The following is a 24891-nucleotide window of genomic DNA, read 5'->3' as shown; positions in this document are numbered from 1 at the left end:
CGGTGTAGCGAATATCGACTAGCGAATGGCGGATTTAAACCCAGCCTTGGTCTCAAAGCAAGCCCACGCGAGGGAAAGACAAACTCATTCCCTCCGTGTTCTGTTCCTCTGGTAAAACTTAAACCTTCTCAGTAGCTGATTTGCTGCCACCACACCCTAATTACAGAGTTTAACTCCTCCCTGGATTTGGGTGAGTGTCCAGGGAGACTCTCTTTTACCAAATGGAAAAATGCAAAAACCATACATGTGGTGAGAAAACTTGGTAGGTTGCTGAACAATTTATTTATTATTATTTATTTAACATCTTTTTTTTACCACCCAAAACGTTCGTCTCTGGGCAGTTTACAACAGTTAACCTTGAGGCGTGTCTGCACCAAAGTAAAACCCCTTTTGCCATGTGGTGCAAACTCCCTTGCTCCCCACTAAGCCTTCCTTCCACCCGACCTGGGACAACAAAGAACCCCCTTCACTTCCTGCCGCAAGGCCTCCTAGGTCCCGGTCACTGTGTGCTGAGTGACTGATCCCAAGAGGTCACTGCCTGACAGACAGGACAGGGTTCACTTTCTGTTCACTCTTTAGGGGAAAAGGAAAAGCTGTTCCTATCTGATCACAACAGTCGGTGTAGACCAGGGTTCCTTAACCTTGGGCCCCCAGATGTTGGACTACAACTCCCAGAATCCCCAGCCACAAAGGCCACGTCTGGGGATTCTGGGAGTTGTAGTCCAACAACATCTGGGGGCCCAAGGTTAAGAAACCCTGGTGTAGACCATCCTGAGCCGGATGGACCAATGGTGCGACTGAGTTCAGGAGCTCCATATGTTCGGGAGCTCCACCCGTAGCTCAGTGATGGAGCACCTGCTTTGGATGCAGAGGGCCCCATGTTCAATCCCTGGCGGCATCTAGAGACAGGGCTAAGTTTGCAGCATGGGTGGGACATACCTGCTTTGTATGTCCCACCCAAAACAGCCCTAACTGGGGATGCTCACAGGGCCTGAACCAGGGAGGAAAGCTGGTCTTGTAGTAGGAATGGTCCCCTTTGCTAAGCAGGGTCCACCCTGGCTTCCATTTGAATGGGAGGCCACATGTGAATGCTGTAAGATGTTCCCCTTCCAGGTTCCCTCCCTGGCAGCATCTCCAAGATCGGGCTGGGAGAGACTCCTGCCTGCAACCTCGGAGAAGCCGCTGCCAATCTGTGTAGGCAATACTGAGCTAGATGGACCTTCAGTAGAAGGTAGCTCCCTAGGTCCCTATGCTCTTTGTGCAAAGCACATGCTCTGCCTCTGAGCTATGGCTCTGTCCTCTGGTTTGTTACTTTGGTGCTTGTAGTGATAGTAAGGATTTGATTTGCATAGCAGTAAAACTTTCAAGAATGTGGTTCCCTGCCCCCAGAATAGCTCACAATTTTATATGGGGAAAGGGGAAATGGAACATTAAGGATCTTGAAAGTAACCTGTATACACAGTTGATAAAAGTATGTCGTTCTTGTTTCAGTCGGCCATGGTGATGTGTATAACTTGTACTGGATGTGCCAAGAGATCTGGTACATCATGCGTGAACTCCATAGTTGACTTTATCCCACACCCTTGCCTGCCTGTGTGTAGGGGAAAGGCCTCTAGGTCCAGGCTCCAAAATTACCCAGGTGCACCTCTGGCTACTCTTCATGGTGGGCCTGCCTTAGCCCCACATGCCTCTGGAGGCCAAGGAATGCCCCGCCCCTTCTAGGGAGAGTTTGGACCCTTCACCCCCAGGAATCTGATGGGGAGAGAGGGGTTTGTCCACATTGAAATAGAGCAGAAAGTGGCAACCTACTGTGAATCGTGGACAGTAAAGGATTCACCCCAATGGAATCCTGCCCCACCTTCTCTAGCTCTGGAAGGAGCTTTGACTGTGACCTGGTGGGATTTGAGTTTGGAAGAAAACCAGAAGAACACTAAAGCAAAGGGCCTTCCCTTCCCTTCCCCTCCCCTCCGTTTCTTTCTCCTTTTCATCCCCACCGTGATCCCCTCCCCGCTTTGCCCTGGAAGCTCTGGATCCTCCAGACCAGGTGTCACAGCAGCTTCGCGACCCCCAGCAGCACATCTAGGGAGAGAGAGAGAGGGAAAGCCTAGCAGTTAGACACTGGTGTCCATCCATCCATCCAAGAAGTTGCTGTGGCAAGCCATCTGCCTTGTCTTCGCATGAGCAGCCTTTGCCCTTTAAGGTACCAAAGAGCCCTGGGAGTCCTAGACCCCACCTCGGGACCCTTAGGTGACCCACTTCGCCTTGGTTGCTCTCCTTGAGTCTGTCTTAGAGTGCCAATAAACACTCCTGGAAGAGCACCATCGCTCTGGCAAAGTGTATGTCAATCAGCCCTCATGTGACTGGGATTTTCTTCTTCTTCTTGCTTTCTAACTTTGGGGTTTACACTCTGCCTAGGCTCAGGAGCTCGCTTCCCCTCACACCAGGCTTCACCTTTAGAATGAGATGGCTCAGAGCCAGGCGGCCTCCTTATCTCTGCCAGGAGCACAGATGGTTGAAATTACTCAGGTGCCCATGTCTGGGCCATTGTGTTTTCTAAGGTGCCTCCTCCATGCCTGGGGTCATGTGAGCAATACCTGTGAGTGAATCCCTGGAGGGAATGGATTTCCCAAGAGATTGCAGGTGGGAGTCAGCAGAAAGGTATGTAGGAGGTCAGCCCTAACCCTAACCCTTCTCTTCCCTTCTCCTCTCCCACCCACTCACCTCCTGGGGACATTGAAGGGAACCAGCAGGAAAGGAGGTTGCTACTGACCAGACAACTCCAGCCTCCCCACCAGAGCTACCTGAAGGAAATCCCGGCATCTGGAAGGTAAGGGAGGCGCCTTCTTCCAACAGCTGGGAAGCATTTATGTTGTCGTTTAGGGAAAGGTGGTGTGAGTGCTCCTCTCCCAAAGCCTTTTAGTGATGCCGGGACCATCTCCCCCCACCTTCCTTCCTTCCTTGCTGGTACCCCCCCCCCACCTGCAAATCTGGGCAAAGCATGCAGAGTTCAGCAGCAGCCAGTGGCCAGGGAATTGGGGTGGGAGTTAAAATAATGTTAAAAGGAGTTTAATGGGTATTGGATCAGCTCTGCCCTCCCTTCCTCTCCATTTCAGGACAGGGCAGCAGCTGGCTACAGAGCTAGCAGCTGGAGTTAGTGGAACAGCTGGAGTTAGTGGAACAGGCTGCGCTTGGGGGACCCTCCTTGGCTGGGGAGTGGAGGGGAGGCTGGGTGGCCCCTCTCAGAAATGCTGTAGCCTTTTCCCGCACTGAGCAGGGGGTGGATTAGATGGCCTCTGAGGTCCCTCCCAACCCTAAAAGCCAATGAAATATTAAAATTATGGGATTATGCTCCTATCTCCAAGGTTACTGCTTATATGATCAGCGTCTCAATAGTCATTCATGCTTGTCTAGGAACCTATTAATTATTATTTTATTTTATTTTATTTTGCATTTATATTTATATTTGCATCATAAACTTTAATACGCGACAAGGCCATCATTTGTTCCCAAGATCTGGTTTTGATTTGTAATCTGTCTTGTATACCTAGCATAATTATGTTTGCATTAAGACCAGCTCAGCTGGTGGAAGTAATCTTATCTTTTTCTCCCCCTTTTTTGCCCTTTCTGCTTTGTTTTAAACGTTTTCTTGTTCTTGATCTCCGAATCACTTTAAAGGCCTTAACCTTCTTCTGTGTTTCGAGAGACGTAATCACGCTTTGTTCTTTTACTATAATAAATAAATAAAAATGGGAAGGTGGGGGGAAGCCAATGAAATACCCATTTTGGCAACGAAGCACATGAGGGTGGCGTGACTGAACATTGCGTTAGTAATGAAATACATTTGTATTTGTGTGTGTGTGTGTGCTTGAATGAAACTATTTTTTTAAAAAAATTGAAAGCTAATATGGCAATGCAGCTTTAAAAACCATTGCATGTGTTTTTCGTGGATGGGGGCGGGGAAGGAGCAAACCGAGAAACTAATGGGCATTGCAAAGTGTCCAAACAGAAGAGCATCCTCTGTTTCAATTCAGGGGTGTAGCTAGTGTGTGTGTGTGGGGGGGGGGCTTGGAGTGAAGGAGATAATGAAGAAAATAGGGAGGGGTGGAGAGCTGGGGGGCCCCTCAGGAGCTGGGGGGGGAGGCGGTCTCTTTGAACCCATCCGCTCAATGATAGCTACACCCCTGTTTCAGCCGCCCTTGTGGATCCAAAATCTCTCCAGCATATCTGGAGAGATGTGTTCTCTGGCTCTAGGAGGCTGAAGCCAGTCTAGTGAATTCTGGCTACTGAGCATGCTCAGCCGGGATTTCTGCTTCCGGGCAAGCGAAAGGAGCAAGCCGAGGCTTGGGGGTCTGTCGGTCCAGCAGCTCTTAAGCCACAAAGCAACACTCCTTGGACCCAGATGTACGTGCACATTTTCTATCCTGCTCTTTGAAATGGCTTTCCTTTGATCAGGACTTAAAAGGACCGCTTCGTGGGAGGAGAGCTGGTCCTGGGGCAGCAAGTATGAATTCTCCCCTGGGCTAAGCAGGGTTTGCTCTGGTTTGCATTTGGACGGGAGACTCCATGAGAGCTCTGCAAGAGGTTTCCCCCTAGGGGATGGGGCCCCGTAGTAGCGTATCTGCTTGGCAGCCAGCAATCCTGCTGGGGGGGCGGGGAGCCAGGATTACTACCTGGCAGCATCTCCAGGCGGGGCTGGGAAGGACTCCTGCCTGAACCCTTGGTGAGCTGCTGCCGGTCAGTGCAGACAATCCTGAGCCAGATGGACCAAGGGTCTGACTCAGCACAAGGCCACCTTCCTCTGGCTTTTTCCTGCAACATTCTCTTTCTAATAGCCCTCTCTCTCTCTCTCTCTCTCTCTCTCTCTCTCTGTTCTGTGGCCGAGAATCTCTTCCTCTGACTATTTTCTATCTCTTCATATTTATTTTTTGATTTGATTTGATTTGATTTCTATACCACCCTTCCAAAAATGGCTCTTGTGGTAGCAAGCTGGTCTGGTGGCGGCAAGCATGACTTGTCCCCTTAGCTAAGCAGGGTCTGCCCTGGTTGCATATGAACGGGAGACTAGAAGTGTGAGCCCTGCAAGATATTCCCCTCAGCGGATGAAGCCACTCTGGGAAGAGCAGAAGGTCCCAAGTTCCCTCCCTGGCAGCATCTCCAAGATAGGGCTGAGAGAGATTCCTGCCTGCAACCTTGCAGAAGCTGCTGCCAGTCTGTGAAGACAATACTGAGCGAGATAGACCAATGGTCTGACTCAGTATATGGCAGTTTCCTCTGTTCCTATGGCTCAGGGCAGTTTATACTGAGAAATAATAAAGAAGATGGAAATAAATAATTTTGTTGTATTTAGTGGTTAGGGTTAGTGGTTAGTGGTAGTGGTTAGGGACAAAGACACCCCCACTTTCAAATCCCTACTAAGTCACAAAGCTGACCAGAGCAGCAAGCCCCAAAGCGGTCTCGGGTCAGCTTTGTGACTTAGTAGGGATTTGAAGGTGGGGGGGTGTCTTTGTCCCTAACCACTACCCCACCCTGTCCTGCCAGCTTGCTAGCATATGGTTCATCGCTCAAAGAGAGCAGGGGTGGGCAACCGTCAGCATCCAGATGTTGCAGAACTACAATTATATTATTTATTTATTTATTTATTTATTTATTTATTTATTATTTTATTTTATTTTATTTTATTTTATTTTATTTTACATTTATATCCCGCTCTTCCTTGAAGGAGCCCAGAGCGGTGTACTACATACTTGAGTTTATCTTTCACAACAACCCTGTGAAGTAGGCTAGGCTGACAGAGAAGTGACTGGCCCAGAGTCACCCAGCTAGCATCATGGCTGAATGGGGATTTGAACTCGGGTCTTCCCAGACCTAGTCCAGCACTCTAACCACTACACCACGCTGGCTCTCTTTTTATGAGTCATGCTCTAGTGTCCTGTCTTATGCTGGTCTTCTGTCTTATGCTGGATTGAGATCCTGGTTCTGTGGCCTTCAAGGGAAGACACACTCACACACACACACACCCCACAACCTGCCCCACACACTGTCTTTCTAGTTTCTCTTTGACTCTTTGCATTTCTCTCCTTCTCCTACAGGGAGGAGATCCATAAGGTGGAATCTGGGTGCCAAACATCTCCATCCCTCAACATGGAGATATTTTTCGGAGCTGCCTTGGAGCAGGGATTAAAGATAGAAAAGGAAGATTCGGATGGCTGGGAAGCAGGAAAAGGCCCTGAGACCAGCCAGGCAGGGAGCAGCAGGGAGTTCTGGGAAAGAGCTGAGCAGAAGATGCTGGGAGTTGAAGAGGACGCCACCAGCCCAGATGTGCAGCATCAAAGGTTCAGGCAGTTCTGCTACTGGGAGGCCAAGGGGCCCCGAGAGGTTTGCAGCCAACTCCACAGGCTTTGCTGCCGGTGGCTGAAGCCAGAAAGGCACACCAAGAAGCAGATCGTAGACCTGGTGGTGCTGGAGCAGTTCCTGACCATCCTGCCCGCGGAGATGGAGAGCTGGGTCAGGGGATGCGGAGCGGAGACCACTTCCCAGGCGGTGGCTCTGGCTGAAGGTTTCCTCCTGAGCCGGGCAGAGGAGCAGAAGCCGGAAGAGCAGCAGGTGAGAGAGCAGCTTCTCTTAGCCCTTGTGAGTTGCAGAAAGCCAAGAAGGTGAGCCAGGAGACCCTAAAACTGGGCAGAAGTTGCCCAAGAACCTGGAAATGGCTCATGGAGATGATCCACCCACCTCAATGCCTTGTGGGTCAGGGGACTTCTTGGGGATCAGGCCATAGCCCAGCTTAGTGGTAGAGCATCTGCTTTGCACACATAAAGTCCCAGGTTCCACGCCTGGCAGCATCTCCAGGTAGGGCTGGGAGAGACTCCTTCCTGAGCACTTGGTGAGCTGCTGCCAGTCAGAGTAGGCAGTCCTGAGCGAGATGGATCAAGGGTCTGACTCAGTATAAGGCAGCTTCCTGTGGATTTCTCCCGCACCATTCCCTCTCTAATCCCTCTCTGTCTCTTCCCTGCTGCTGATAATCTTTTCTTCGGTCACTTTCAGATGCAAGACCTGCTGTCAGAAGCAGCCCTTGATTTCCCTGAGGCTCCATCAGACACCAGTCAGAGGCTGCCGTCCAGCAGGATCTCACAAGAGGGCGATGGAGGTATGGCCTTACTAGGTAATGCGAGATGAGGTGGACACCCCCTTATTCTCCTTCTCTCTCAACTATCCCTGCTGTTTGTGGTCTGCTTTGATGTCCCCCTGAACCCATTTGAGGAAGATGCTCCCTTCCAGCCTCTGGAACCTTCGAAAGACATTGGGGATGTGCCGTGGCCTCCAAAATGGCCACAGAGGGCAGGTCGCAACGGGCCGAAGACCGCACGAAAAAAATGCGACACCCACACGGTTTGGTTTCGGGGCGCATTGGGGAGGTGCCAACATCAAACAGGCCTGGTCCGATTCGAGTCTGGTTCTACCAAAGAAAAACACAGGGCTCTTTGGGCACCAGGAGTCGAAATTGACTTGACGGCACACTTTACCTTACCTTTGCTGCAAGATCAGCTCAGCTCTCCAACCATCCTCGCTTTGGAAAAACCATCCTGGGAGGGAGCGTCCGAAACTCCTCCCCTGGAAGGCCTTTCCATGCCCCATTCCTCTTTTGATCTCTTACCCCTCTGCCTTTCTGATCGACTTGGTAGAAGGACAGCCTCTGAAATCCTTGCCCTGCTTTTATGTTCCCTTGATTCTGTTTGTAGGGGTAGGCACGTTTCTCCCGCCTCTCCTTCAGTTTAAAAGTATAATAGCTTAAGACAGTCGTTGATCATGTGTCCAAATCTGCATGTTGAATTCTGCCGAAAGGCAGAGTGGAGAGAAATTTCAAGACTCCATTCCCACAATTTTTCCTCCATCTCCCCATCCCTTTTGTGTCCCTTGCAGGTGCTGGAAGGATAGGGCCCAGGAATCCTCAGCCATCTCTCCTTTCCAGTGGAGCGGAAGAAGCTTCAGGAGGACCGGATCAGGTAGGGGAGAGATTGTTGGGGGAGCAGGACGTGGGATGGACAGAGTAGCTCTATTCCTTGGTCATCCATCTTATTTGTTTGTTGTTTCTCTTTGTAAACCGCCCTGAGCCATTTTTGGAAGGGCGGTATAGAAATCGAATTTATTATTATTATTATTATCATCATCATCATCCCTCTGGGCCTGGAAGAAGCTCGTCCCTCTGGACATAGGAGAATCCTTGGGCTCCTGTCAAAGCTGCTGGCTAGTAGCCCTTAAAGTCACCACCGGCTAGGAAGACTTGAGTCTGGGTAACTAGGCAAAGGGGTGCCTCTGGAATGGTTAGCTCTCAAGTCCTTAACAGGGGGACAGCATCTATGCCTCTTCATCTCAAGAGAGCGTCTTTCCCAGTGGCTTTGGCTGGTGTCTCCTCTGTGGGTTTCTGGTGAAAATCGGAACCCCTTTGAAACAGGGCAGGATCCCAAGGCTTTGGAATGAGCTCCCTCGTGAAATAAGAGCCTCCCCATCTCTGACCATTTTTAAAAAGTCGTTAAAGACGCATCTGTTCACCCAGGCTTTTAACTGATACGGTTTTGATTGTTTTTAATGTGTTGTTAGAATATTGTTTTAAAAAATTTAAATTGTTGTGTTTTAAATTTCTTGTTTGTGTTTTTAACTAGTGCTTTCATGTTGTTTTTATATTGTTGTAAACCGCCCAGAGATGCAAGTTTTGGGCGGTATAAAAATATGTTAAATAAATAAATGAATAACCTTTTTTTGCTACGTAAAGCATTTTTAACCTCCTTGTTGAAAAGCAGTACAGCGAATCCCCAACTGAGAAGCTTATAAACTTCTAAGCTGCATGTTAATAACTCAGAACTCATTGAGTTCCCAAGAAGAATGGCTTCTTTGTATGCACAGGTTGGTGTTTGTAAGTTTGGGGGCTTCATTAATTCAATATTTATGGAGCTTTGATTGTACATTGGGGAGTGGCTGTTTCTCGGCCTTTTGGCTAAGATCAGGTGTAGTAACTGATGAGCCTGCAGGAGAACATTCCCCAACCTTCTTACAACCCTTTTCTTGAACGACCCTTTTGGATTGTGCTTAGAAGAGAAAGACACATTCTGTTATTAGTGACTGTTGCTGGTGTGTATCTTACGTTTCTTTTTAGATTGTGAGCCCTTTGGGGACAGGGAGCCATCTTATTTATTTATTATTTCTCTGTGTAAACCACCCTGAGCTATTTTTAGAAGGTCGGTATAGAAATCAAATCAAATAAAATAAAATAAACAAACTGCAAGAGATCAAATGTTTCCTTCTTCTTTCCTGGCTAGGTGACCTTTGAGGATGTGGCCATGCATTTCACGGAGGAGGAATGGGCGCTGCTGGATCCAGCCCAAAGAGCCCTGCACGGAGAAGTCATGGAGGAGAATGCTGCAAATCTGGCCTCTGTGGGTAAGACTCCTTTTTCTTTTCTTCTCTGGAAGGGGAAAGTCAACATGAGAGAGAGATTGGTCCAGTTTGCGAAGCTGGTGAGAACATGGTGGAAATATTGCCCAGGTCTTGAGTTTGATCCATTTATGGGCCAGAGAGCCAGTGCGATAGAGAAGGCTTGTTGACACAGCCGGGCTTGGGTTAGGAGAAGCCGCCTTCCCTAAATCGAAAGCGGAGTGCTCTTCAATTTGCCGGTCATCTGCCGCTGAAGACCAAGGTGGGAGCGAGAGGAAGTGATCCTGTGGGCAGCAGCAGTTTGGGCAGGAGAGGTTTTTACCCAACCTCAGTCAGCAGCTGGGGACAACTATGAGGAAGGATGAACCTGCCCTAAGTCTGTTTGTGTGAACAAGCCTAGTGGTTAGCGTCAGCCTAGAACCTGGAAGATCTGGGTTCAGGTACTCCCTCAAAGCTCAGCAATGAGGCTCTTCGGTGGCATCTCTGATCTCCTTCATCAGATGGTTTTGGAGTGGGGGTAATAAGGAGGATAAGGGTGGGATATTATTGCCCGAAACAAAACTGAACCCTTCTCTGACTGATCCTGAAGATATGAGGTGGCCTCAGATGGGAACAGATGCTGAGTGAGGGTGATGAAAGCCACCCATGATTACAACTCTGTCTCACGTTGATGCCTCCCTGATTTCCTGCTTCAGCTTCAGGACATAAGGTTCTGAAGCCAGTTCAATTTGCAAGGTATTTTCCATTCTTTCCTTCCTCTCAGTCCTATAACTTTTAGCGTAACCCCATAGCTATCAAATATGGCAAAAGATGCCAGCCCCATCTTTGCGTTTCCACCAGTTCTTCTCATAGGTTCTCCTGAAGGCTCTTTTTCTATCTCAGGCTCTGATCGGTTTTCTCTTTTGGTTTCAGAAGGCGACAGTTGGAAGAATGAGGGAAAACCCAGCGGAGAAATCTTGGGAGGTGCAAGAAGGAAAAAGAAGGAACAACAGAACCGAAAAATGGCGGCAAAGTGGAAGAGCAGGAATGGATCATCCCCTTCTCATCATGGAATCAAACAAATAGTGCAGAGAGAAAAAGAGCAAATCCTCTCCCCTCCACGTAGGAAAAGTTTCAATTCAGAACCAACCTCTCAACCTCAGTGGGAAATGCAGACAGGGGAGAAACCATACAAATGCTTGGAGTGTGGAAAGAGCTTCAGCACGAGTGGAAACTTTATCTTACATCACAGAATCCACACTGGAGAGGAACCCTCTGAATGTGTGGAGTTTGGAAAGAGCTTCAGCACAAGTGGAAACCTTACCTTACACCACAGTACCCAGACCGGGGAGAAACCTCATAAATGCATGGCATGTGGAAAAAGCTGCAGCCAGAGTGGACATCTTTCTATACACTATAAAATCCAAACTGGGGTGAAACCACATAAATGCTTGCAGTGTGGAAAGAGCTTCAGCACGAGCGGAGCTCTTAATAAACATCATAGAACCCACACTGGGGAGAAACCACATAAATGCTTGGAGTGTGGAAAGAGCTTTAGCACAACTGGAACTCTTACTATACACCAGAGAATCCACACTGGTGAGAAACCATATAAATGCTTGGAGTGTGGAAAGAGCTTCAGTGAGAAGGGAGCTCTTACTTTACACCAAAGAACCCACACTGGTGAGAAACCACATAAATGTTTGGAGTGTGGAAAGAGCTTTATCCGGAGTGGACACCTTACTGTACACCAGAGAATCCACACTGGGGTGAAACCGCATAAATGTTTGGAGTGTGGAAAGAGCTTCAGCACGAGGGGAAATCTTACTATGCATCATAGAACCCACACTGGGGAGAGACCACATGAATGCTTGGAGTGTGGAAAGAGCTTCAGCATGAGTTCAGCTCTTACTAGGCATCGTAGGACCCACACTGGAGAGAAACCATATAAATGCTTGGAGTGTGGCAAGAGCTTCCGCCAGAGTGGACAGCTTGCTATACATTCTAGAACCCACACTGGGGGGAAAAGGACATGAATGCTTGGAGTGCCGAAAGAGCTTCAGGAGTAAGTCAAACTCATACAGGGCAATAATCACACACATGAAAGGAAGGACAAACCTGGAATCTTTCTCACTGTGTGAAATAGAAAACCTTGTGAAGTTTCTTCTTGTTACTTGATTTCTTACCTTTGGGGGGGATTGTGAACCAGTGTTTATAGTTGAGTTTCTGGGGACTGTGTTGTGAATAAATGTGCATAACTAGTTCCAATTGATTCACGAATATTACTGTATCACAGCATTCACTTTCTCTTCTGTGCCTTTTGATTACCTTTCTGTCTTGGTTAGTGTAGACAAGTGTGAGCTGGATGGACGAAGTGTGTGACTGAGTTGGGGAGCTGCGTATGTTCATCAGAAGCGCCAATAGCTTAGTAGTTGATCACTGGCTTTTCATACAGAAGGCTCCAGGTTCAATCCCTGCCCGAATCTCCAGGTAGGGCTGGGAAAGTGCCAGGGACTTTCTCTAACGGTGGGACTTCGCAAGCGTGTTATGAACACAGTCTGTTGACAATAATGATGAGGTTTTAGGAATATCAGTGCAATAATAATACAATTCATTTATAAAGGTGTATTTACAAAACAACCAAATGACCAGGCTCACGCACATCAAGTCTCCCATTCAGATGCAACCAGGGCAGACCCTGCTTAGCTAAGGGGACAAGTCCTGCTTGCTACCACAAGACCAGCTCTCCTCCTTGCCGCTGGTGAGTGCTCTTTTCCTCCTGGGCCTTTCCCAGACAGCCCAGCTGGGGAGGGATTTACCACAGATTAAGAGGGGCAAAGTACTGTGAGTTCCGGGGAATCTCGGATATTTCGAAAAACTTAACACAAAAAGTGGAATTTTAAAAAACCGGACATGAATTGGGCTAAGCCCCCATGTGCAATGAAAAACCCGAATTGTGTATGGAGTTCTCCCCAATAGTTTGCCGGGACTTCGACGTAAATCTGGACGAAATGTGAACGCACACCTGCCCTTCCATGGTAAAATCAAAGTCTGGGAATGGTCCAGGATAGTAGGGGGGAAAGGGCCTTACCTTTCCCTCCCCCGGATCCTCCAGCCAAGGGGTCAGTCTGCCTGCAGACTGCCTCGGAGCACCAGCAAACACTTCCAGAAGAGAACCCTACTTCTGGCAAAATGTATTTCAATCGGCCCTCATGCGACTGAGATGAGATGAGAGCCAGCGTGGTGTAGTGGTTAGAGTGCGGGACTAGGACCGGGAGACCCGAGTTCAAATCCCCATTCAGCCATGAGACTAGCTGGGTGACTCTGGGCCAGTCTGTTTCAGTGACAGGGTCTGTCTTTGCTTGCAGGAGACTGAGCAACGCCACACGAATATGGTTTCTTTGTACAGGGGGCACCTCTATGCTCTCCAGGTGGGTCAGCATGGGTCCTGGTTGTGGGGAGGGAGTCGGAGGGTTGGGTGTTGGGGACAGATGCTTGGAGTGAATTCCGGCTGGAACGTGTCTAGTGCAAATTCTCCTTGAAAGAGCCAGTGTGGTGTAGTGGTTAGAGTGCTGGACTAAGACCGGGGAGACCCGAGTTCAAATCCCCCTTCAGCCATGAGACTTGCTGGGTGACTCTGGGCCAGTCACTTCTCTCTCAGCCTAGCCTACTTCACAGGGTTGTTGTGAAAGAGAAACTCAGGTATGTAGTACACCGCTTTGGGCTCCTTGGAGCAAGAGTGGGATATATATTTAATAATTATTATTAATAGTAACACTTAATTTATTAATTAATAATGTGTTTCTTCTGGCTTTCTGACTTTTGGGTTGACACTCTGCCTATGCTCTGGAGCTTGTTCCCCCCAACCCTAGGCTCCACATTTAGAATGAGATGACTCAGATCCAGGTGACCTCCTAATCTTTTTAGGAGGTTTTTAGGAGGTTGTTGGCATCTTCAGGGGAAGCAATTTTCTTCATGATCTAGGCATTCTCTCTAGAGCAGGCCTGCTCAACTTTGGCCCTCCTGCAGATGTTGGCCTACAATTCCCATAATCCCTGGCTATTGGCTGCTGTGGCTGAGAATTATGGGAGTTGTAGTCCAAAAACAGCTGGGGGGCCTAAGTTGAGCAGGCCTGCTCTAGATAGTCCTATAAAGAGGTTTAATAAGATAGATAGATAGATAGATAGATAGATATCCCATTGTATTCTTCAGACTCTTATGCATTGGTCTGAAACGGGGATATCTTCATTTTTTGACCTCCTAATCTCTGCCAGGAGCATGGATGGGGAAATAACCGGCATGCAAATGTCTTGACCATTATATTTCTAAGGAGCTCCCTCCCTGCTGGGGGACCTGTGATCAAAGCCCTGGAGGGAATAGATTTCCCCCAGGAGGTTGCAGGTGGGGTCAGCAGAAAGGTCTCTAGGGGATCCGTCCCCCTCTCTTCTGTCCCACCCACTCACTCACCTCCTGGGGACATTGAAGGGTACCAGCAGGAACGGAGGTTGCTGGCCAGACAACTCCAGCCTCCCCTCCAGAGTTACCTGAAGGAAACCCCTGCTGCATCTGGAAGGTAAAGGTTCCTAGCTACTTGTAAGGAACATCAGAAGCTGCCATATACTGAGCCAGACCCTTGGTCCATCTAGCTCAGTATTGTCTTCACAGACTGGCAGCGGCTTCTCCAAGGTTGCAGGCAGGAATCTCTCTCAGCCCTCTCTTGGAGATGCCGCCAGGGAGGGAACTTGGAACCTTCTGCTCTTCCCAGAGCGGCTTCATCCCCTGAGGGGGAATCTCTTTCAGTGCTCACACTTCTAGTCTCCCATTCATATGCAACCATGGCAGACCCTGCTTAGCTATGGGGACAAGTCATGCTTGCTACCACAAGACCAGCTCTCCTGGTCTTGTGGTAGCTGGGAAGCAATGATCTGGGAAGCAATTATTTTGTAGTTCAGGGGAAGTTGGACAGGCAGAAGTAAGTGTGTGTGTGTGTGTGTGTGTGTGTGTGTGTGTGTGAATAAAAAGATTTCAGATAATGGAAACTTTAAAATGTAATGCAGCTTTCAAAACTGCCCTATGAGTTTGTGATTTAGAGAAGAGAGAAGGGAGCAGTGAAGCCGGTGGGCATTGCGAAATGTCCAGACAGGAAAGCAGAGTCTCGAAAGAGCCTCTAAACTATATTGAAATATATAAATAAATAAACAACCAAACAAATATTTAAGAACCCAAGACGGAAGGAATGTTTAAGCTATCTCTTGTCCCATAACAAACAAAGATTGAGGCATGAATCTAAATGCATAAGAGCTACTCCGGAAAGTGATGCTGCTGGGAGCCCAGCAGAGATGCAAAGATCCATTTCCAATAATCCCAGCAAAGGCGAGAGACGCTTCCAGAAATCAGGGCTACGAGACTTTCCACGGATGAAGTGGGACCCCCAAGTCTGGAAGTGCAAAGGGGCCAACTGTGCCCTCCCTCCCCCACCCCCACCACCCCGCTGCAGATAATGAGAAAACAGGAAACTTTTCCAGGCTTGCAATGCAGACATGCTTATGCTTGTAAGTGTACCTAACATAACCATGGGGGCTCCCGAGTGCAGCATGCCTGTAGACGTTTTTGCCTCTAGGTGGCTGAAGTAGTCTGGTGTATTCTGCTTGCTGAGCTGGCTCAGCCGGCTTTTCTGGCTTTGCAATTGCAAACCGCAGCTCGGCCATAGGGACCCGAACAGAGGCCTGACAGAGGCTCGGCTATTAATGCATAAAGCAACCCTGCTTGGACCCCAAGGTACGTGCATGTTTTGCATCCTGCTCTCATAACAGGCTTTTGGTTTTTTAAAAAATGGCTTTCCTGTGATTTACACTGCTCTGCTTATGCAATGACTCTAGACTGATGATCTCCTTGTGGTGGGCAGGGGCGTAGCAAGGTTGGAGTGGGCCCAGAGACCAGATTTCAAAATGGGCCCCCAGACCCTCAAAGTCCAGGGCCTCCGCACACCCCAGGCCCCCAAGGATTTAAGTCTGATCTTTCAAAATAAGTATGCTGCCCGGAAATACATTTCACTGAATACACACACACACACACTTCACAATATATAGTGATATACATTGAGTACTATACATTTGTGCTACTTTTAATGCCTAGAACACACTAGAAACACTAATTATTAAAATGGGAACCTCGCTGCAGATTAGCAAAGGAGACTTTCAACCATGCAGGGTGAGCCTATGTATGTTTTCTCAGAATTTTGAACAAATTCAGTAAAGTTTGTTTGCAGGAGGTTTTTCACAGGAGGCTTTGAAAGCCCTTTAACACACCTCTCCTCTGGCATGGAGGTGCTGCATTCACAGGTTGGCCAGATTGACCCTGAAGTCCCTGCAAATTATTGGGGAGCAGTTCACACACAAGAAAAATAAAATAAAAGCACCACCCATCCTTCGCAGTTCAGCAAGGCACACAGACCAAGAATAGCTTGATCTTGGCTGAAACACACACACACACATCCATACCACTCAGGCGCTCTGTACACAGCTCTGCAGATCCACAATCACATTTATATATATTAAAGGTTCGAAGGGTGCAAGGTTCGAAGGGTGCAAGGTTCGAAGGGTCGGTGGGTCAAAGGGTGGGTGGGTCGATGGGTCAAAGGGTCAATAGTTCAAAAGTGAACTTTCCTAAAGGGCTCACACTCTAAAAAGATACATAAGTTGGGTACCAGGAACAGCCCCCCCCCCAGGGATTTTGTGCTGGGGCTGGATAGGGCCAGTTGCTCCCCCCTTTCAATCAAGAGAATCATCACCACTTTTAAAGAGGTGTCTCTTTGCTCCGTTAGCAGGGGGCTGGTGTGTGCTTGCATGGAGGTATTAGAAACAGGTTGCTCCAAAGGAGAAGAGACAAGGACGACTGGAGGATTCAGCTAAGATGGGGAACCCAGCAGACCACCAATCCACCTCTCCCTCCCCCTGCAGTGACAGTGGCATGAAGGGACACCTTTTCATCTTTATTCCAAACCATGCTTTATTGGCTGCCACAGGATTGGTCCCTGGACAGCTCACATTGGAGCACACAAGAAAATTAGTCTCCACCTGGCATCCAGGATGACATGAGTAGGAAAGCAGGGGAGCCTTGCTACCGAGACTACTCCACAAGTGGGGCTGCCCCTGCTGCCAAGCCGACCCTCCCCCTTGTGTCTCTTTCTAGGGAGAGGGGCCAGTACTTGGCCAAAGAGCCTAGGACAGGCATCCCCAAACTGCGGCCCTCCGGATGTTGCTGAACTACAACTTCCAGCATACCCAGCCACAAAAAATGGTGTCTAGGGATGCTGGGAGTTGTAGTTCAGCAACATCTGGAGGGCCGCCATTTGGGGATGCATGGTCTAGGACTTCCACAGCTTTCAGTCATTGTGCACAGGTCTCCCTGCAGAGAGAAACATGCTTAAGGTCATTCACAGTCTACTTCAACACAGTATATCCAGCATTGTTTCAAGGAAATCAACTCACCCAGCATGTTAAATATTTTATTATTATTATTCAATTTCTATACCGCCCTTCCGAAAATGACTGAGGGCTGTTTACACAGAGAAATAATAAATAAATAAGATGGATCCCTGTCCCCAAAGGGCTCACAATCTAAAATACGCAGTGTTGATGCTACAACGACGACTCAACATGGCTCTCAAAACATCCTTCTAGATATTCACCCACAATCCCGGGCCATGCACATGTCAAGCTGATCCGATTTGCATTTTTTCTCCGTACATAGTCTTTAGCTCTTTTATTTCAATTTCATTCACCTTTAAAGTATTTTGTGCACTACCCACCCCCCATACCTTACTGCTTCGGGGGCTCACAACATTAATATGAGACAATATAAAGTAAACCAATAAAATTCAAGTTAAGACTAAGCTAGAACTACTTTTTAAAGCTAACTCTTACAACTCTGAAAGCTTTGTAAGTTAAAAAAAAATAATTAGAAAAACCTAACAGATATAAGCAGCAGGTGAACAATTTTCCCCCACTCACTGATGTATCTATCAGAAGCCAAAATGCCCTTCAAGGAATTGACACTTTGTGGATCTTAGTGCTAAACAATACACAAATGTTTGTTTCAAATGTTTGTTTTTCGTGCTAAACAATACGCAAATGTTTGTTTCAGAGCCAATGGCACTTGGGCCAACCAGCAAGCTCAAGATATTTGCACCAAGCAAAGCTCGAAAAACTCAAGCCAATCAGTTGTCATAATCACACGTGCACACACACACACACACCCATACCACTCAGGCGCTCTGTACACAGCTCTGCAGATCCACAATCACATTTATATATATTAAAGGATCAAAATATTGAAGGTACAAAAGTACAAAGGTACAAAGGTACGAAAGTACAAAGGTACGAAGGTTCAATGCAGGGGCGTAGCAAGGCTGGAGTGGGCGCAGAGACCAGATTTTAAAATGAGCCCCCCCCCCCCCCCGCCAGAGTCCAGGGCCTCCGCACACCCCAGGCCCCCAAGGATTTAAGTCTGATATTTCAAAATAAGTATGCTGCCTAGAAATACATTTCACTGAATACACACATGCACACGTCACAATATATAGTGATATACATTGAGTATTATATATTTGTGCTCCTTTTAATGCCTAGAACACACTAGAAACACTAATTATTAAAATGGGCCCCTCGCTGCAGATTAGCAAAGGAGACTTTCAACCATGCAGGGTGAGCCTATGTTTGTTTTCTCAGAATTCTGAACCAATTCAGTCAAGTTTGATTGCAGGAGGCTTTTCACAGGAGGCTTTGAAAGCCCTTTAAGACACATCTCCTCTGGAATGGAGGTGCTGCATTCACATGTTGGCCAGATTTACCCTGAAGTCCCTGCAAGTTATCGGGGAGCAGTTCACACACAAGAAAAATAAAATAAAATAAAAGCACCACACCTGCTTCACAGTTCTCACTCAGACCTTCTGGGTTGCAAAACAACTTGAGCATAAGTGCATTTATTAATGAATGAATGAATGAATGAATGAATATAATATTGTTTGTTCCAGAAGTTTTTATAATTTTCTGCCATGAAACAAGCCACTTATAGGATTTTTTAAGATAGTTTTTTTTTTAAGCCAGCAAATTTCCCAAGCTGTTTTAAATTAAATATTCAGAGACTTCTCAGTCTTTCCCCCACACCCCCATATCATAGCCCTATGGCAAGCAGATCCCTATATATCCGGGGGAGAGGAGTGACCCCCAAAAGGAGTTCACAGTCTACCTGGCAAATGCTGGGCTGGGCGGAGGGTCTGCTGCAGAGAGCTGTGGGGGCCACTCTGCCTGCCTGCCTGCCTTGCTTGCTCGCTTGGGGCCTCCCTGCAAGCCTACTCCAGTTCAGGCTTCACGGAGGACTCCCTGCAAGCCCCACCAATCAGCTGAGAGGTGGGGAGAAAATGAGCTCTTTGCAGCTCACCTACTGCTTGGATTGCCGGCCAGGAGGACAAGCAGGAGAGAAGGCAAACCCGGCAAGTGGCTGAGGGGACCTGGGGCTGGGCAGGGGGCAATGGGGAGTCCTGTGAGGTGTCTCGGGGGGGGGCAAGGCAGTGGGGCCCCCAGGCAACCGCCTCCCCTTGCCCAATAGTAGTTACGCCCCTAGAAGTGGGGGCTACAATGTATTGCTGACTGGCGCAGTGGGGAAACGCTTGACTAACAAGCAGAAGGTTGCTGGTTCGAATCCCGAAACACCTCTATCGGGCAGCGGCGATATAGGAAGATGCTGAAAGGCATCATCTCACACTGCACGGGAGATGGCAATGGTCAACCCCTCCTGGATCCTACCAAAGACAACCACACAGGGCTCTGTGGTCGCCAGGAGTCAAAATCGACATGACGGCACACTCTGCCTCTACCTTACCAAGTCTGGCAACGCAGCTCCTGGCTTGCTCTGGAACTCCTCCCCTTGGATCTGCACATTGGGGGAGAAGAGAAGGAGGGGGCAGGTAACTGATGTCTTTCCCTTCTCTCATTCCACCACCACCACCACTCCCTACTCGGGGAATTTGTGCGGACTCTTGCCAAAAAATTAAAAAAAACAAAACTGGCCATACACACACACACACACACACACACACACCACACCTCTAAAAGCAAGCCACGTTTCTACAGCTGCAATCCTATGGACTCTTCCTTAAGAGGAAGCCCATGGAATTAAATCATTTACTTCTGAGTTATCCCAGCAAGCCTGCAAACTGTTCTCACAACAGCGACTCTTGCATGACGCACATACAGTGTGTTCCACCTGCAAAGTCGAGATAAGATCCCAAACAGGTGTTGGCTGTGCAAAGGGCACCCAGATCATACGGATCGAGAGCAAGCCTCTAGTAGTGAAACAATTCCAAACTTCTGCCTGGAAACTCCCCTGCTGGGAATCTCTTCCTCTGTCTTATTTTGCATTTTTTGGAGGGAGCAACTTTCAGCTCCCCAGAGATTGCTGGCCTGCAACTCCCAGGATCCCCAGCCATCATGAATTCTCCTTGGGAATGCTGGGAGATGTAGTCCAGCAACATCTGGATGCTGAAGGTTGGCTACCCCTGCTCTCTCTCTTTGAGTGCTGAACATTATTATAGCATGCTGGCAGCACAGTGTGGGGTAGTGGTTAGAGACAAAGACACACACACACACCGCCTTCAAACCCCCACTAAGTCACAAAGCTGACCTTAGGCTCTCTGCTTTCTCTCAGCCAAGCCTGCCTTACAAGGTTGTTCAAGATCAAATGGGCAAGGGAAAACCAAATATTTTGCCTATAAAACCATTTTGCCTATCAATTGAGTCAGCGTAAGTAAAAGAGAGGCTGTTAACTCTACATTGCCAAGGTAAAAGTAAAGTAAAATGTGCCGTCAAGTCGATTTCGACTCCTGGCGACCACAGAGCCCTGTGTGGTTGTCTTTGGTAGGATACAGGAGGGGTTGACCATTGCAATCTCCCGTCCAGTATGAGATGATGCCTTTCAGCATCTTCCTAGATCACTGTTGCTCGATAGAGGGGTTTCCCATAGTCCGGGAAACAGACCAGCAGGGATTCGAACTGACAACCTCTGGCTTGCTAGTCAAGACATTTCCCCACTGTGCCATTAGGTGCTGGAAGGATTTTTTTTCCTCTCCCAAGTTCACCACAAGTGTTATGCCACCCAACAGCATTAAGTTATCATAGGGGAAGAAAATAATCAGCGGTTATCACAAGTGCTTCCTAAGACAGGGATATTGGTCTTGGGTGTATCAGAATCTGAGCGGTGGCAGGAGGTGTTGAAAAGCACACCAGAACACCCACACCTGTCCTTGGACTTTGAGGGCTAAATCAAGCTGGGGAGGATGGAGTGCTTGGAACCAGCCAAGATGCTCCCTGGGTGGGAAAGCCGAGGGCAGGGGAGCGATCAGCTAAGGATGCTGGATTGAGGGTGTGGTTCTGCATGGGCCGCAAGGGAAGACCCCTTTGCCTGCCCTCCACACCATCTTTCTAGTTCCTCTTTGACTCTAAGCATTTCTCTCCTTCTCCTACAGGGAGGAGATCTGTGAGGTGGAGTTTGGGTGCCAATAATCTCCATTTCTCAACATGGAGATATTTTCCAGAGCTGCCTTGGAGCAGGAATTAAAGATAGAAAAGGAAAATTCGGATGGTCAAAAAGCATGAAAAGGACCCAAGGCCAGCCAGGCAGGGAGCAGCAGGGAATTCAGGGAGAAATTTGAGCAGAAGATGCTAGGAGGAGTCAAAGAGGACGCCACCAGCCCAGGTGTGCAGCACCAAAGCTTTAGGCAGCTTTGCAACCAGGAGGCTGAGAGACCCCGAGAGGTTTGCAGCCAACTCCACAGGCTTTGCTGCCGGTGGCTGAAGCCGGAAAGGCACACCAAGAAGCAGATCGTAGACCTGGTGGTGCTGGAGCAGTTCCTGAACATCCTGCCGGCGGAGATGGAGAGCTGGGTCAGAGAATGCGGAGCGGAGACCACTTCCCAGGCAGTGGCTCTGGCAGAAGGTTTCCTCCTGAGCCGGGAAGAGGACAAAAAGCCGGAAGAGCAGCAGGTGAGAGAGCGGCTTGGCTTAGCCCTTGTGAGTTGCAGAAAGCCGAGAAGGTGAGCCAGGAGACCCTAAAACTGGGTAAAAGTTGTCCATGAACTTGGAAATCTCTCAAGTCCCACATTCCTTCCCTGGCAGCATCTCCAGGTAGGGCTGGGAAAGCCTCCTGCCTGAACCCTTGGTGAGCTGCTGCCACTCAGAGTAGACAATCCTGAACGAGATGGACCAAGAGTCTGACTCGATAGAAAGCAGCTTCCTCTGGGTCTTCCCTGCACCCTTCTCTTTCTCATCCCTCTCTCCCTGTCAGTGGCCCTCTGACCCCTGAAATTTATTCATAATAGATTTCCTCTGCTCTGCATGAATTTCTGCTCACTTGGTGTTTCACTTTCTAACCCTCTCCCTTATCCCATGCATTTCTATCCATGCTCCTCCTTGCTCAAATCTACTCCATCCCCCCAGATCCCCTCTTCATCAACCTTCTTTTTCATCCAGGGCCTCCACACCCCCTGGGGGCCCCCAAATCTTCTTTAGACTATCTTGGGTGGTGTGGTGGTCACTTCTGGCAAATTGCATGTTGAAATCTTTCTGCTACCGCATATTGCATAAATATACCCCATGTGTTAAAAATACGTGTGTGTGTGTGTGTGTGATAGAGAGAGAGAGAGAGAGAGAGAGAGAGAGAGAGGTGGTGGTGATGGAGGATGATGCTTAACTTGGAGCAGGGGAGTGGGGCTCCAAAGGCCTTTAGGTCCAAGCTCCAAAATTACCTGAGTGCACCCCTGCTCCCTGTTCCCTTCTCCTGAGAATCGCGTCTTCTGTCTCTTTCAGATGCAAGACCTGCTTTCAGAAGCCGGCCCTGATTCCCCTGAGGGAGAGGAGGCTCCATCGGACACCAGGCAGAGGCTGCTGTCCAGCGGGATCAAACAAGAGGGTGATGGAGGTACGGCCTTGCTAGTTAATGAGAGATGGGGCGGACTCCCCCTTCTTCTCCCACTCTCTCAAATTCCCCTGCTAGGGATGTGCACGAACTGGTTCGGCAGTCCTTTTAAGAGGAAGTTTCGAGGTTCGGTGGTTCAGCCAATTCGGCAGTGGCAGGGGGGTAGCCTTTAAGGTTCGGGGAGGGTGCTTCCCTGCCCCCACATCGCATTTTTCCCACTGGAGCTGTGTGCAAAATCGGTCCCCTGGAAGGCCTTTCCCTGCCCTATTCCTCTTTTAACCTCTTGCCCCTCTGCCTTTCAGATAGACTTGATGGAGGGAGAGCCTCTGAAATCCTTGCCCTGAGTTTATGCTCCCTTGATTCTTTGGGGGGTAGACCCTCTTCTCCAGCCTCTCCTGCAGTTTAAAAGTATAATGCATGGAGAGAGTTCTTGGCATTATATCTGCATTTTGAATTCTGCAAAATGCCAACATGAAAAGGATTTTTAAATTCTACTTGTTTCTGTCTCTCGTTCATTCTCCTCCACCTTCCCATCACTTTGGTGTCTTTGGCAGATGCTGGAATGAGACTGCCCAGGTGTCCTCATCCATCTCTTCTTTCCGGGGGAGCAGAAGATGCTTCAGGAGGACAGGATCAGGTAGGGGAGGGTTTGTTGGGGAGGAGGAGTTAAGATGGGACTGAAGACTTCTATTCCCTGGTCATCAATCCAGCCCTGGAAGACGCTGCCTTTCCTGGGGCATCTTTCAAAGCTGCTGGCTAGTAGGCCTTGAAGTTGTCACTGCCTAAGAAGACTTGAATCTGGCTAACTAAGCAAGAAGGTACCTTTGAAACGGTTAGCCCTCAAGGCTTCAGCAGGGGGAGAGCATCTGTGCCTCTGAATCTTGAGAGAACATCTTTCCCAATGGCTTTGGCCAGGATCTCCATGGTGGGTTTTTTTTGTTAAGTGTGGCAGACTGGTGTGTGGAAATGTTCCTTTCCAGGTTAATGATTAATCTCCCTGACCGGGCTAAACCAGTTTACAGCTTCTGCCTCAGTTACCTAGCTCATGAGGGACTCCTATCAGCTGGGTCATTCATCTGAGAAGCGGCTTGGCTGTTAAAAATCTTTAATTTCCCAAAACCCAGAAAGAAAAAGAAAAAGAAAAAATTATGGTAAAGCCAGAGGTTCTGGTAGGTTACTGCTGCCACCAGGTCTCTCCTACGGGCTACTCTGAATGGGAACTGGAGTGACCAAAGATCCCCAGTCGGCTTTTCCTTCTTGCTAACAAGCAAATGTATAAATCCAGTTGTTCTCCCAGGCGTCTGCCTGCAGGTAAAGTTAATTGTTAATTTGGTCAAGCTCTTATTGAGTTTTACACCAGATAAAGCCCCCTTCCGCCCCCGCCCCCTTTCTCCTGTGGGGCTAATAACCAACCCTAGAAGGCTTGTAAAAAGTAAAGAACATAGAAAAATAATTGTTATTAAAATTACTACAGACTAGTTCCATCTGTGGCTTTTAGCTTTTTAGATACACTTAAAAATACTTAGTGGGTTACAAGACTCTTCTACACGCCTTGCTGGCTCTAAAGGTGGCTCTAATCTTAGTTACTCAGTTGCAAAGAACAGATATTTAGGACAATGCAAAGCACACACACAAAAAAGTATAAATACCTGACGCAACGTCTAACTAAACACCCTTTCCTATGCTGAATTTCCGAAGCCCAAAGCCCTGGCTTCCTTTCCTTGAACTCGCCAAATCCTGATGAGAATAAAGACTCCTGCAATCCTGTCTGTCAAGGATCTACAGTTGTCCTGCTGCAGCAAACTCCATTGCATTATCTCTCTCCATGCTCAAGCACAAACTTCCTTTCTTCTTCCCAGAAATCCCAGCAACAGCTCTCCAGTTCCCACCCACCTGTTGTACTGATTTGTTGAGCCCTGAAGTTCACCAGCCTGTCAGTCAAGACAAGGGTTCAATTCCTGTGATCTCTTTAGAGCAGGGTTTCTTAACCTTTGGCCCCCAGATGTTGGACTACAACTCCCAGAATCCCCAGCCACAAAGGCCAACATCTGGGGGCCCAAGGTTAAGAAACCCTGCTTTAGAGGGAGGGGAGGCTGGTCACTAGTGAGAATCAGTGAGAGTCTGAGCCCCATTGAGACAGGGCACCATTTCCCCCATTACATTTTTTTGCTGTGTAAACCATTTTTAAAAAAACTTTTTGTTGAAAAGCAGCACTGTATATAATATATAACCAATGAGTCTGCAGGGGAATATCCCCCACACGTCTCACACCCCCTTTCCTGAACGACTCTTTTGGATTGTGCTTAGAAGGGAAAGACACATTTTGTTATTAGGGACTGTCGCTGGTATGTGTATTATGTTTCTTTTTAGATTGTGAGCCCTTTGGGGACAGGGATCCATCTTATTCATTTATGATTTCCTCTATGTAAACTGCCCTCAGCCAGTTTAGGAAGGGCGGTATAGAAATTGAATAAAATAAATAAATAAACAAACCACGAGAGATCAAACGTTTCC

General features: G+C 48.3%; 2 protein-coding genes across 2 annotated transcripts in view; both read left to right on the top strand.

The window, feature by feature from the left end:
• The first annotated feature begins 2350 nt into the window (after nt 1–2350).
• LOC128338544 (zinc finger protein 665-like) overlaps nt 2351–24891 on the top strand; it is a 28139-nt gene continuing 5598 nt past the window's right edge. The window contains exons 1-6 of the mRNA XM_053281149.1: nt 2351–2658; nt 6090–6603; nt 7042–7159; nt 7918–8000; nt 9312–9432; nt 10339–11416. Coding sequence (XP_053137124.1) covers nt 2618–2658; nt 6090–6603; nt 7042–7159; nt 7918–8000; nt 9312–9432; nt 10339–11416 — 1955 coding nt within the window. The 5' untranslated portion in view covers nt 2351–2617. The remainder of the gene's footprint in view (nt 2659–6089; nt 6604–7041; nt 7160–7917; nt 8001–9311; nt 9433–10338; nt 11417–24891) is intronic.
• LOC128338529 (zinc finger protein 154-like) overlaps nt 15105–24891 on the top strand; it is a 117951-nt gene continuing 108164 nt past the window's right edge. Inside the window, exon 1 of the mRNA XM_053281120.1 lies at nt 15105–15183. The gene's annotated coding sequence lies outside the window, so the exon portion shown is untranslated. The remainder of the gene's footprint in view (nt 15184–24891) is intronic.

Source organism: Hemicordylus capensis, chromosome 16, assembly GCF_027244095.1.
Source record: "Hemicordylus capensis ecotype Gifberg chromosome 16, rHemCap1.1.pri, whole genome shotgun sequence".
NCBI classification, from domain to species: Eukaryota; Metazoa; Chordata; class Lepidosauria; order Squamata; family Cordylidae; genus Hemicordylus; species Hemicordylus capensis.
Note: the sequence above shows the minus strand (reverse complement) of the source record. Positions and strands in the feature narration are given on the sequence as shown.